The 13,431-nt window shown below is 52.7% G+C and overlaps 1 protein-coding gene across 3 annotated transcripts in view; it reads left to right on the forward strand.

The window, feature by feature from the left end:
* The first annotated feature begins 2,298 nt into the window (after positions 1–2,298).
* The window catches only part of ZNF423 (zinc finger protein 423), a 351,343-nt gene continuing 340,210 nt past the window's right edge, over positions 2,299–13,431 (forward strand). For all 3 annotated transcript variants that reach the window (XR_005660542.1, XM_029075685.1, XM_029075686.1), the window contains exon 1: positions 2,299–2,433. Coding sequence is in view for 2 of the 3 variants with exons in the window: in XM_029075685.1 (XP_028931518.1) it covers positions 2,394–2,433 (40 nt within the window). In the remaining variant the exon portion in view is untranslated. The remainder of the gene's footprint in view (positions 2,434–13,431) is intronic.

Genomic DNA, 13,431 nt, shown 5'->3' on the forward strand with positions numbered 1-13,431 from the left:
GCGCACTGTGCCGAGCGCTGGGAAAGTACAGTTCAGCAATAAAGAGAGACGATGTCCGCTCACACCGGGCTTTGCGTCGACCCCGGCGCTTGGAACGGGGCTTGCCACACAGATCCCACGATGATGATGACTCTTTCATTCGCTCAGTGGTATTTATTGAGCGCTCACTGTGGGCAGCGCACTGTGCCGAGCGCTGGGAAAGTACAGTACGACGCTAAAGGACGCCCGGGAGCGATGGATTGTGATTGCGTTGGGGGCGGGGGCCTTCGGGATGGCCTTCCCGGCGGGGTGGGGAGAGAGCCGAGGTGGGGGCGCCCCGTCCCCCCCTTCCCCCCCTCGTCCCGTCCCGTCCCGTCCCGGGCCCCGTCCCCGTTCCCGCGGCGGGATCCGGGGATCCGGGTTTTGCGTGCGGCCGGGGCTGCATTCCCAGGTCCGTCCACCGCTCGGCGCTGTTGCCCCTCTCTCTCTCTCACTCTCCCCTCCTTGCGCGCTCCCGAGGCCGAGCCGAGCCCGAGCCCGAGCCCGAGCCGAGCCGAGCCCGCTCCCGATCCGAGCCCGAGCCCGAGCCCGAGCCCGAGCCCGAGCCCGAGCCCGAGCCCGAGCCCGAGCCCGAGCCCGAGCCCGAGCCGCGCGGGGCTCCCCACGGGATCAGAGCGCTCCCCCGCCGGGACTCCACTCCTCACATCCTCCTGCTGGGACTCGGCTACGTTTCCAGCCAAGCCTGGCTTTATTATGTGTCTCCGCACTGCAGCCCCAGCAGCCAGATCAGGCGGAGGGAAGCCGGCCGGGACAAAGAAGACAGGGCCGGGGAGGCTGGCGGACGGCCGACGGCCGGACCCCGGAGCCGGCCCGCCCCAGCCGCCCCAGCCGCCCCAGCCGCCCCAGCCGCCCCAGCCGCCCCAGCCGGGCTCCCCCTCCCCGGACCCCTAGCCCATGGAGGCGGCCACCGGTCCCGGCGCCGGGGCACCGGGCCGGGGGAGCCGCGGGGGGCCCGGCCCGGACGGCGGGGCCGCGATGACCGGGGCGGGGGTGGCCCCGCGGACGGCGGCCTGACCTGGCCCGGACCCCCCACCCTCCATCCCCTCCATCCCCTCCATCCCTCCCTCTCCCGGCCGGCTCGTCCCGCCGTCCCCAGCCAGGGCTCCCCTGCCTTTTTACTGGGGGGGGGGGGGGAGGGGGGTGGAGGAGAGGAGAACAGACAGACAGACAGACAGAGGGGAGGGGGCGTGCGGGCGGAGGGGGGCTACTCCGGGAGGGCTCGTCCAGACCTCTCCATCTCCCCCGCAGGCTGGAGAGAGTTTTAGGAACAACCACAAAATCACCGTCGGCTCAGATCGCCCCCCCCCTCCTTCCCCACCTAGACCCCGAATCAAGCGGGCTTTTTAATCGGTGTTATTGGGGGGCGGCGGCGGGGGGGGACGACGACGACGACGAGCGACTGCCGCTTCGGCTTTTCCTTTTCAGGGGGAGGGAGAAATCGGACAGTTATTATTCGTTTTCATTCGTCTGGGTGGAGAGGGGCGCCCGCGTGGGAGTGTGTGAAGGGTGACCGTGTGTGTGTGTGTGTGTGTCTGTGTGTGCCGGGGGGCCCCCCCCGGTCCTGCCTGCTCCCTCCGGCCCCTTCCCTCTCTCCCCTCCCCCACATCCCCCCCTTCCCTCCTCCTCCTCCTCCTCCTCCTCCTCCTCCTCCTCTTCTCTCCTCTCTCCTCCGCCCCCAGCCCCCGTCCCCTCTCCAGATGGGGTTATTGTGAGAGTCCGGACCGGGCTGCGCCGTCGGACGCCCTGCAAACTTTGCACAAAAATAACCCGAGGGGAGGAGGAGGAGGAGGAGGAGGAGGAGGAGGAGGAGGGGAAGGAGGAGGAGGAGGAGGAGGGTGCAAGGGAGGGGGGGTTGGTTGGTACTGGTGGTGGGGGGGGGGGGGGAGGGGGTCCGCAGGGACCGGGGCCGGCGGGGGGTGGAGGGGAGGGGGCGGATTTTTTTTTTTTTTTTTTGCATAACGCGGCTTGGCCGAGTGTCCTCGGGACTCCGGGACCGCCGAGCCCGGGGCTGCCGCATTGCAACAGGCAAAAAACACCCCCCCGCCCCGGAGCCCCCTCCCCACCTCCCCTCGCCATCCCGGCCTCTTCCCTTCCCCCCCCCACCCCCAGTAATAATCCAAACCATCATCCCCATCATCCCTGATCGGTAGACTCCGAAGTGGGGCTTCTCGGGCTCATCGATCCGCTCCCGCAGCCGCCGGCCCGGCTGCGAAAAAAAAAAAAAAAAGGAAAGAAAAAAGAAAGAAAAAAAAAAAAAAGGAGAAAGTTTCCGAGCGTGAGGAGGAGGAAAGGGGAGAAAGGAAAGAAAGAGGGGGAAGTCGGCGGCGGGCGCAGGACCGGCCGGAGCTCCGGACATGTCCAGACGCAAGCAAGCCAAGCCGCGCTCGGTAAAAGGTGAGAGAGCCCCGACCCGGGCACCGGACACCGCTCACCCTCCCCCCCGGACCTCCCCGGACCCCCCCGGGCCCCCCCCGGACCCCCGCACACCCCGGGCCCGGGGACCCATCGGCCGGGGCTCGCACACAGACCGGCACCAGGAGGAGGAGGAGGAGGAGGAAGGGGGGAGGAGGAGGAGGAGGGAGGAAGGAGGAGGAGGGAGGAAGGAGGGGGAGGAGGAAAGGAGGAGGAGGAGAGGAGGAGGAGGGGAGCTCCGAGGACTCCCCCTTCCCTCTCCCTCCTCCCCCGGGCCGAGGGGAGAGCCGCCCCCTCCCCCCCAGCCGAAAGGCGCCCCCCCGTTATCCCGTTACCTCGTTATCCCGTTACCTCGTTATCCCGTTACCCCGTTACGCAGGACCAGCTGCCCCCCCCCCCCCAACTGTGCCGGCCCTCGGGGGTCCCGGGGCTGCGGGGGGCTTTAGGGGGCCGGGGGTCCCGGCGGGGGGGGTCCTCTGGGGGAGCCCGGCCGACCGGCCGTCCGCGTCACCGATGAGGGGTGCGGCCGCGCCTTGGCGGGGATTGCCAATCGGGGGGTCCTGGGAGGGGGCCCGGGCCGGGGTCTGCAGGGGGAGGGCGGGGAGGCAGCCGCGGTGCCCCCCCCCCCCCCCCCCGCCCCCGGCCCGGGCCCCCCCGCGCTCTCGGCTCCGTCCCCCGGGCCGGGGGCGAGGGAGGGGGCACCGGGGGGAAGGGGGCCCGGGGAAGGCCCCCCCCCCCCTTCCACCCCCGCCCCGGGCCCCCTGGGACTTGGTGACCTCCCCCGGCGGCGGGACCAAAGGCGCCCTGGGGTCGGGGCATTGTCTGCTGCCCCGCACCCCCCCGCACCCCCTTCACCTCCCCGGCCCCAGGCCCGCCGCGGGGGGCGGGGCGGGCTGCAGAGGGGAGGGGGACCCGGGCGCTCGGAGCTGCCCCCGCCCCCGGGGGCGGCCCGGCCCGGCCCGGCCCCTCCTCCTCCTCTTCCCTCCCCGCAGACCCCCCCCGCAGACACACCGACCCCCGCAGACCCCCGCAGACCCCGGCCGGGCTTTGGCCGCACTGTCTGGTTTGTGCCGGGGAGCCGGCCCGCTCCTCCCCCAAAGACCCCCGGCCCCCGACCCCCTGAGACGTGGGGAGGGAGTGATAGAGAGAGGACACCGACAGAGAGAGAATGAGAGACGGAGATGGACAGAGAGAATATTTTTTCCACTCTCTGCCCCGTTTCTGAGCTGGCTCCGGAATGATGCGAGGCCCCCCGGGGGAAGGAAGGGCCCGGAGGAGGAGGCTGGAGGCCGGGAGCTGGAGGCCGGAGGCTGGAGGCTGGAGGCCGGAGGGTAGCGGCTAGAGGCCGGAGGCCGGCCGCTTCCCCCTGCCCCCCGCAGCCGGAACTCCTCGGGGCCTGGGGACTTTGTGCCACCCCATCCCGCTTCCCGGGATGGAAGGCTGGAGGCCTAGAATGCTCTCTTTGCCTCTCCTCCCGGGATCGGGAATTGGGGCGGAGGGGGAAGGGGGGAAGGGGGTACTATTCTTATTCCTTAGGGATCGCGGGGTGCACGGGGAAAGGGAGGGAGGAGTCCATCGGTTCCTTTCTTTTCCCTCAAATGCTTGCCTTAGGGAGTGCCCCGGGTTAGCCCTGACCCGGGGCACCGGCTGGGGGCGGAGGTGGGGGTCCCCAGCTCAATCCTGAACTCTCTTGACACCTATTTTTCCACCCCCGTTTGGAGGATGCGCCCTGACATCTGTATAAGGGGTGCTAAGAGAATATCAACGAGGGGACCCCCCTCCCCCCCAAAAAAAACCCCACCTCCGCCCTCTGCCTCTCTCTTTTAAGGTTGGGTCTTCCAAGAACCCAATGGACACCACATGTCATCGCTAGGCGCTCAGTTTCAAAACAAAAGTAACAGAACTCTCCTCTAAACCCTTCCTCCAAGTTTTTGAAAACATTCGCTCTGTAAGAGGGAAGTTCTCTTCTTGCCAGGGCAACCTGATGGCAAGAACCAGTTTGAAAGGCTCAGTGATGGAGTCCAGGGTTTCTCTGTAGGGTTTAGGATTTTAAAAGGTTAAGATTGAAAGGGTGTGTGTGGGAGAGAGAGAGAGAGAGAGAAATGGGGAGGGGTGGGAGAGGGGAGGGATCCTGTCTTCGAATCGAACCAGTCTGTGGCTTGGAGGAGTATTTAACTTCATCTCTGTTTTACAATTTACAATGTGCAAGACAGCTTCAGGCAACCTAGCAGAAAAGACGTAGCATTCGAGTCACTGACGGTTTGGAAACAGCATTTCATTTCAATTATAAAGAGAGCCATTCCGAGTTAAAGCGATCCTGAAAAGCAGATGATCCGAGGTGGGGAAAGGTGAACTCTCCTGATGGAACGACAAAACACAACCTCCCCGCCCCCTCCCCATTTAGTGGAAGGGAACTCCTTCAAAACAAAAAGTGACACAGTTTGACAAACAGCCGCGGGCGCGCGTGTGTGTCTGCGTGTGTGTCTGTGTACAAGACCGGTGTGCCCTGTAGTAAATGGTGAAGCGTTGTGAACGCTTTTCCTAGAAGGTTCATTCGTTCATTCAATCGTATTTATCGAGAGCTGAGTGCAGAGCACTGTACTAAGTGCTTGGAAAGCTCAATACAGCAATAGAGGAGAGACAATCCCTGCCCACAGCGGGCTCACGGTCTAGAAGGGGAGGAGACAGACATCAAAACAAGTCAAACAGGCATCAATGGCATCTACATAATTGTAGGTATATATACACAACATCATTAGCATAAATATATATATATTATATATATATGTAAATTATAAATATGTACGGATATACGCAAGAGCGCTGTGGGGCGGGGAAGGGGGTAGAGCAGAGGGAGCGAGCGAGGGCGATGGGGAGGGGAGGGGGAGCGGAGGAAAAGGGGGTGGGCTTAGTCGGGGAAGGCCTGGTTCCTTGCAGTCTTTTTCCAGGGTAAGGCATAGCAGAAAGGATGGGTTTTGGGGGGCGGTGCACTAGACTCTCTGGTATCCCGGGCCAGGAATTCCAAGTTAGGGTAATTGATCAGGGTTAAAACCGTGACTACTAAAGGCTAATGAATGAGCTGTAAATATTAACTCCCTGGTTTGTTTCTGTTGCCCCGTCAAAGACCCCGGTGCCTCTAATGCGGTACCTCTTTCACTCAGCAAAGGGGGCACAAGGTACTTGGGCTTGATTCAGAAAACTGACTGATGGTATGTAGGGTGGAACAGTTGCCTCTCTCGTCGAGATGAGTTTGAGGAAAAGAGGGATCGGATTCATTTGATGTCGATGATAAGTTCCTCGTTCGTGGGTTCTCTTTTTTATTTATTTTTTTTCCCCGGGAAATGAGAGTAAAAACTGTGTCCGGAGAGTGGGTATGGACACCCTCCAAGACGTTTAAAACAGTAGGGTCCTCACCGTTAAAGATGCTTGAAAGGAAGGGGCTGCTTAAGGAAAAACAGTGTGTTTTAGTTTCACTGCTGTGAGTTGTCAGTGCTAACAGTGAGGTATTGTAGCTCCCTAACCTCCAGCCCAATCTGTGTCAAATCGCTTTCAGTAATTGATCTCTGAAACGTGCGACGCAAGATGAAGGAAAGACAGAAATATGATTCTTTTTCATAGATGTTCTGAAAGTGTTATTTGAAAGCAAAAGGAGGACAGCTCTGAAAAATCAAACAGGCCTCAGACGGGGCCTTTCTTACCCAGTGGCACTCTCCCACCTTTCTGGAGAAATCACTGGGGCTCCTCCAGTTTGCTTTTCCAAAGGGGCAACTTTCCGAAGGGTCAGAGCCCCTGCCGTTTCAAAAGCTCATTTAATATGGAGATTTTGGAAAAAAAAACCTGACACTATGCTAAAACCAAGCAAAAAAACAACAACGACAACAACAAAACACAAAACTCCATTTACTTGTCGCCTGTGGTTTCATTTTTCCAAATCACAGCGTGGCAGTTCCCCCTCCCTCCCAACCTACCCTCTCCCCCCCCTCCCCCCCGCACCGATTTGTTACTTTGATAATTTGGGCCTCAGTCTGAGCGTCCTAGTCATCGCTCTGCGCTGATATTATTTCTTCTGATTGTATCAGGTGGTTTATAATGATTACCCCGGCACTTATCGCTGCCACTCAACATTAAGGAGCTCTGCCTCCCTTCATTCAGGATTCCGTGCCGCGGATTCCACCACAGCCCATTCATTTAGAGAGAAATTGGAATCATTTTCCAGCCTCGGTTTAGACCTGCCCGACAGTTCGGAAGATGTGTTTTCCAATTGCAGCGTCAACTTGCCGTTAATTACATTTCCGAGTATTAATTAGGGTGTACATTGTGTTCAGCGACGACTGAAGGAAGGAATCGGTGGACATGGGCTAGATCCTTAACTGGGAGCCAGGCGCACGTGGGTCAGCCAGATCCCAGCGTTTTCCTCTTCCTTTGTCTTTCACTCTTCCAAGTCTTTCGCTTTTAAAAAGTCCAGCTTATAAATTTGGTGATCTAGGGAGCCGGGAACGCTGTAGGTTGCCACAGTACATGTTTCCATGGAAATAATTGAGATGTAATAAATAAAGGCACTCAGAGGTTACAGGTTTCCCGATTCAACCGAGACCAAAAACAAGTGTAAATCGTCAGGATTTGTTTGACTAAACGTAGGCGATCTTGTGTGAGAGGAAAAAAAAAAGAAAAAGAAAAAAGAAAAACAAAAACCCACAGATTCGGAAGCTTTGTATCTCGATCTGAAAGGGAACTACAGCACAGCCTTAAGGACTTTACTTCCCAATTCAAATCGCTGATTCCCTTCTTCTGAATGACTTGTAGCATTCTGTCAAGCATCCTTTGTGTCTGGTAATTGCTGTTTAGATCCTTACACCTGTTTCCTCGCCAAAACTTAATAAGCAATAAAATGAGATGACTCTGTGCCTCTGGCAGCAGAATTCTTTTAAACGTTAAACATAAGGTGAGCTGCATATTAATAATGGAAGGTGTAAAATACTTGTGGCATTATAGGAGTCGTAAAGTAATTCAGCAGAAGCATCCGAGGTTGGCAACGACTTTAATTCATGGAACTGCCGCCGAGTGAATGAGTACATATTTTACAAGGGAGAAGGAAAAAAAAAAAGCACAAAATTGGAACATAGGATCTTAAGCACAGACCTGCCCGATGGAGCTGCGTGTTTCGTAATACTAGGTATCTGGTTCACTTCTAATAGAAAGTTGCAATAATTGCTATATCAGTAGCCAACCATTTAGGCGGGTAGCTGTGGAATTCTTTCCCTGATGTAGGATTTAACAGTCTCGCAATTAGATGCATTGATTTCTTTTAACTGTTCATTTGAATGTGTAAACCAAAGCAATCCAGCACTACACTCTATTGATGCTGGGGTATTCAGTTTGGCTCTTAGAAAGCTGATTTAGAGAGAGCATGTGAATTGGAGGAATTCCGAGGCATTGCTAGTCTCTCTCCCCGCCCCCCCCACCCCCCAAACCTCTTGGTGTCTATCTGTCTGTCTGTCCCTTACTCTTTTTCTTTCTGCTCTCCCTTTCCTCCCATGCTAGGTAATCAGTTCTATAGCATTATGGTGTTGTCGAGGGTCAGTACTGTGCCAACCTGGCTGTCATGAAAAGGCTCTGTTATTCTATGGTAAATGTTTACCGTACCGGCCATCTCTAATGTGGAATAGTCCTTCCTATTTATGTACCACCGACTCTGCCTCTACTTATCCCATTTGGTCCACTCATACCCAGGTCTCTGGGTATCAGTGAGTTCCAGAGGTTGGTCCTCTTAATTCTTACCCCTCTGCAGGTGTTGACAGGTGTCAAGTGAAGGGACTCAACAGGGTATGGAAGTTTGAGGTCATGGTGACATCCCTGATGTTTTATCCGTGAGATGTATAAACGAGTGTATGTGTGTGTGTGCGTGTGCGCGTGCTCACGTGCATGCAGGTGGGTTTGCACGTACATTATATGAACCTTTCAAATTTGGGGTGGAGAAAGAGCTCTGTATTTAACATTTCATAATAATGTTCATCTTAATTGCCTAAAACTCTGACCCCCCCCAAAGTATAATAAACCTTGTAAATATCAACCAGGCAAGTGTAGTCCTCTGATATTGGAAGAGGAAAGTGAGGAAGATTTCATTTCCCACTGCAAAATTTAGTTCATTTTCTTTTTTTGGCCAGGGTTGAAATAAAATCGGGTCTCTTGCAGGGTCTGATGAAGTGATGCTTTGTGAAGGGGGAGTAATTAGAATTTTTAGCAATTGGGTGAATTACTGAGCCTCAGACATTAGAAAAGACCTCGGTGGGAGGTTTTGGGCAATTAGCAGGGATGAACCACTGAAATACAGTTTGTAGGTCTACATTACTGTGGCACGAGGTACCAAACATCAGCAATACTTTGGTGGCAGGTTTTGACAATTCTGCAAATTGCTGTCAGTTTGAAGGGGGAATCTTCTCCACAAACCCACACTCCTCAGTAATCAAGCTGTTTTGCCCCAAAATGCACTAATTAAGTCTAGATCCCTTATCCTCCTTGAAGTTTCGGTTGAGCTGTCATGGATTTTTGCCTTCTGTAGGGGGTGGGGCAGTGGGGACCCGGAGAAATGCCGAGAGAAACTTTTGATTCTTATTCAACTGCCTCATTTGTGTCAATCAGCAGCATAAGACCCTGCTCCACTCCTCTGCAGCACAAAGTAAATAAAAATACTTCTCCCTTTTGCTGAGCTCCAATTAGCTGATGGCTCTGAATGGTGCCCCCTTTAAAGGAATGCTGTTTTACCTATCTGCTCCTACAAAGGTTTGATTTTTAATGTCTTGTGAAAAGGAATCTCTTTGTCTTGATTGATGTCAGGAATAAAAGCATGATGGTAATATCCTTTTGAAAGCTATTGTATTGTCAGCTCTGGCTGACAGCAGGAGGCCCTCCTAGTGCTATAGATTAGCGCTGTGAAAACACTGACATTTTCTTTGTTATATTGCTGTTGTTCTGCTTGCAAAGTCAATTATACCAATGTTGGAGCCTCAGTATCGAGTTGACTTTGGAAGTAATTAATGTCTTTCCTACTTGTCTTAAAGATATCATTCTCTCACTTCTTTTAAACCCCGCTACTTTTCCCCTTCCCCCTTCCCCCGCCCCCTTACTTAAGAGAAAAATGTACAAAGTCCTGCGAGAACACACTAGACAAACATAATTCTCCAAATAATAGAGGTCTTCGGTAGGAGCGGCTAATTCTGCTGTTCATTCACATTTCAGTTGATTCTTATTGATACAGTGACCCCGGCAGCCAAAGCACACAAAAATCCCATCAAATGAGATTACACTGTTGATATGCTCTTATCAAATGCTGCGTCCTTGGGATTTAGCATCAGTACGGATGGAGACTTGTCCCAGTCCTTCCTCTGTTGAATCCAGAATGCTTCGACATCACCCAAGTCTTCCAGGATTTAGGTTTTGGGGGGGTTTAAAGAGCATTTTGATGCCCAACTGGGCAGAGAGGTTTAATGTGAGACCTTTTGGTCTGGTTTTTCCAACCGCCTTCCCGAGGCGGGACATCGCTGGTTTATAACTTGGGTGCTTGGTTGCGACTCTGCGGATGCAAGGTTGTTAACTGTCGTCAAAGTGTAATTAGACCTAGTGGAATTAAGTGTGGGACACAAAATCACAAATCTTAGGTTGGAGGAAGAGTAGAGATAGTCGTGGATCTGAAGAAAGGAGGAGGTAGAGCCACTGGGTTTCTAAGAAGATGAAAATCTGACTTCTTCTGTTACGTGTTTTAATCCTAATCACCTTCAGAAGGGATTGATGCAGGAAAGAGGCATCTTGCTGGGAGAGCTTATTGTTTTCCCCCTCCCCGAAAGGACCTGTGTGAATAGGCAGAGCTGATCAAGGGATCGCCTCTCTCCCTCCTACTCCAAATGACAAGCATCCATCAGCAAACTCTGGTTGGGAGATGCTAATTGTTGGCTCTCTAAGTTATTATTACAAGCCACTAGACACGATCCTCTATTCACCCACAATTTGTCAGGACTAATTTTGTTTTTCTCCAATAATTGAAAATTAATGTCTTGAAGTGAAAGCAGATGTTCATGTCATCTTCTGAACTGGGATATAAAATGGGGCTCTATAGATGTGTTCACTAATTTAACACCGATTTCCCTATCAGAGATCACTGAGGCTCTGGGTTTGAGGAGGGGAAAAGATGGAGGTTTTAGTTAGCCAAACAAGGAGCAGCCAAGAAATGACCAGGTCAGTCAGTCGTATTTATTGAGTGCTTACTTTGTGCCCAGCACTGTACTAAGCACTTGGGAGAGTTCAGTATAATAACATAGCAGACACATTCCCTGCCCATAAATCCTGGGGACAAGAAAGGACTGAACCTCCATCTTCCATCTTCCAGGGAGGAAATCCTCCCGTAGGAATCTCTGCTAGTCCTTTGAAAGACAAGGGAAAGTTTGTCCTCTTGACCCAGAGTCTGCTTCTTAATTGTGATAGTGGCATTTAGTAAGTGCTTACTATGTGCCTAAATATTAATGATAAAGTGCTGAGGTCACTAATAATAATAATAACTGTGGTATTTGCTAAGCGCTTACTGCCTGTCGGGCCCGGTACTGAGAGCTGGGGTAGATATTAGCAAATCGGTTGGGACACAGTCCCCGTCCCACTTGGGGCTCCCATTTTGCAGATGAGGTAACTGAGGCACAAAGAAGTGAAGTGACTTCTCAAGGTCAGTTGGGGATGGAGACTCTGAGGTGAGGCCCACCTGGGACAGGAACTGTGTCCCACTTGATTAGCTTGTACCTACCTCAGTGCTTAATACAGTGCCTGGCATATAATAAGCATTTAACAAATACCGTTAAAAAACAAATAAAAAAGAAACGGGGGGCAGGCAGCTGTTGAGGGCCGGGACCCGGTTGTGCCAAGGAGAGTAAAACCCCCAGGACAAGCTAGCAGGAACTCTAGAAGAGTCCACGCAGACTGCTCTGACCCCAGTTCTGCCCTCTGGGAGCTGTCCATTTCTGGGCTTAATGCTCAGAGTTTTATGGATTCTATGGAAACTCACTAGAAGAACTTAATGCCCAAAAGGAACCCAGAGACTTGATCCAAATCAGAAGTTTTTAAAAAAATTTTACTTTTTTACTTTTTGATGGTACTTGTAAGGTGCTTATCGTGTGACAACTACTCTACTATGCGCTAGGGTCGATACAAGATAATTGGGTTGGGCACAGTCCCTTTTCCATATGAAGCTCACTTTCTCCGTAGAAGGGAGTAGGATTTAATCCCCAATTTAGGCAGGAGGAAACGGAAGTTAAGTGATTTACCTAAAGTCACCCAGCAGACAAGTGGTGGAGTCGCGATTAGAACCTGGGTCCTCTGATTCCCAGGACAGCGCTCTTTCCGCCAGACAACCCTGCCTTTTTTTATGTTCCTTTTCAGGTTCTGGCTATGTCGAGTGCTGGCGGGCACTATTGGAAATATATCTCCCTTTGCAACTGCAATGCAATAAATAGGTGTGTGCAACAGACTCCTTGGATAGAGATCCTTGCTGCTTTTGCAACACTGGATTGATTAGAGCCAGGAATGGCTGGGCTCATGGTTTTCTGTGAGGAGAAAGAAAAGCAATTTTTATTTCCTCTGCCAGAGATTAGGTGCATTTGCAGATGCTGATTGTGAAGCACAGCCTATGCATTTTTCTATTTTCTTCCCCCACTCGAACATCCCCCCCCACCCCCGCCCCGTCCCTCTCTGTGATCCTCAGCCAACTTTTTTTTATAGCTTTTTCTGTAATTGAAATTTGCCCTTTTGTTACCTGAGCATGAATTATTTTTTGCAGTGTTGTCATTACCAGCCCTGCTGTGAGGTTTATCTCTTCTGTTGATCCTAATTAAATAAAACATACTGCTCACCCCAACTCCTGTTGCATTGGATTACCTGCCTAAAGGCTAATAGATGGTCACTGTGGTTATTTCTGGGGTAGCCAGTGGCTGGTGGGCTTCCTTTGGGGCTTCCTTCTCTCAGGTTGGGGGTGACTGGAGTAGGTGTGTGGGGAAAGTCCCTTTCTGAACCTGGTCAACTCTTGGGCTTCTCAGGAAGAAAAACTGATAAGCGTGCCTATTCACCTATGTGTACGAGAGGGTGTGAGCCTTTGGGCACACATAGGTATATCCGGTGTGTGTGTGTGGGGGGGGGAGGGGGGGTTCAGAGAGGAAGCACAACTTCCTTCTTTAAAGAAACCACCAGGGCTTGTGTTGTGACTGCTGAAAAAGGCAGGGATGACCTCAGATCGGCCAAGAAGAGCACTCATTGCTTAGTAATATTCCTCCTCCTCCTCCTCCTCCTGCTCCTCCTCCTTCTCATACTACTAATAATAATTGTGGTATTTGTTAAGTGCTCACTGGAAGCCAGGCATTGTATTGAACACTGGGGTGAATAAAAGCAAAGCACTGGGGTCGATACAGGTATTGGAGCCACGATTAGAACCCAGGTCCTTTTGACTTCCAGGCTCGTGTTCTATCTACTAGGCCACGTGGCTACTCTAATAATAATAATAATAATAATATTTTAAGTGTTTACTTTGTGTCAAACACTGTACTAAGTGCTGAGGTTGGGGCAAGATAATCAGGTCAGACACGGTCCCTCTCTCACATAGAACTCACACTCTGTGGGAGAGAGAGCAGGTTTTTTAACTCAGTCAATCAAGCAACCAATCGAGCGTATTTATTGAATTCTTACTGTGAGCAGAACCCTGTAATCAGTGCTTGAGAGAGTGCAATATAACAGACATATTCCTTGCCCACGACAAGCTTACCATCTAGAGTGGGAGACCTACATTAATCTAAGTAAATGAATTACAGATACTTGCAAAAGTGCTGTGGGTCTGGTAGTTGGGGATGAGTAAAGGGAACAAGTCAGGGTGATGTAGAGAGAGTGGAAGAGAAGGAAAAGAGGACTTAGTTAGGGAAGGCCTCTTTGAGGAGATGTGCCTTCAATAAGACTTTG

The sequence above is a fragment of the Ornithorhynchus anatinus genome, chromosome 11 (assembly GCF_004115215.2).
Source record: "Ornithorhynchus anatinus isolate Pmale09 chromosome 11, mOrnAna1.pri.v4, whole genome shotgun sequence".
NCBI lineage: Eukaryota > Metazoa > Chordata > Mammalia > Monotremata > Ornithorhynchidae > Ornithorhynchus > Ornithorhynchus anatinus.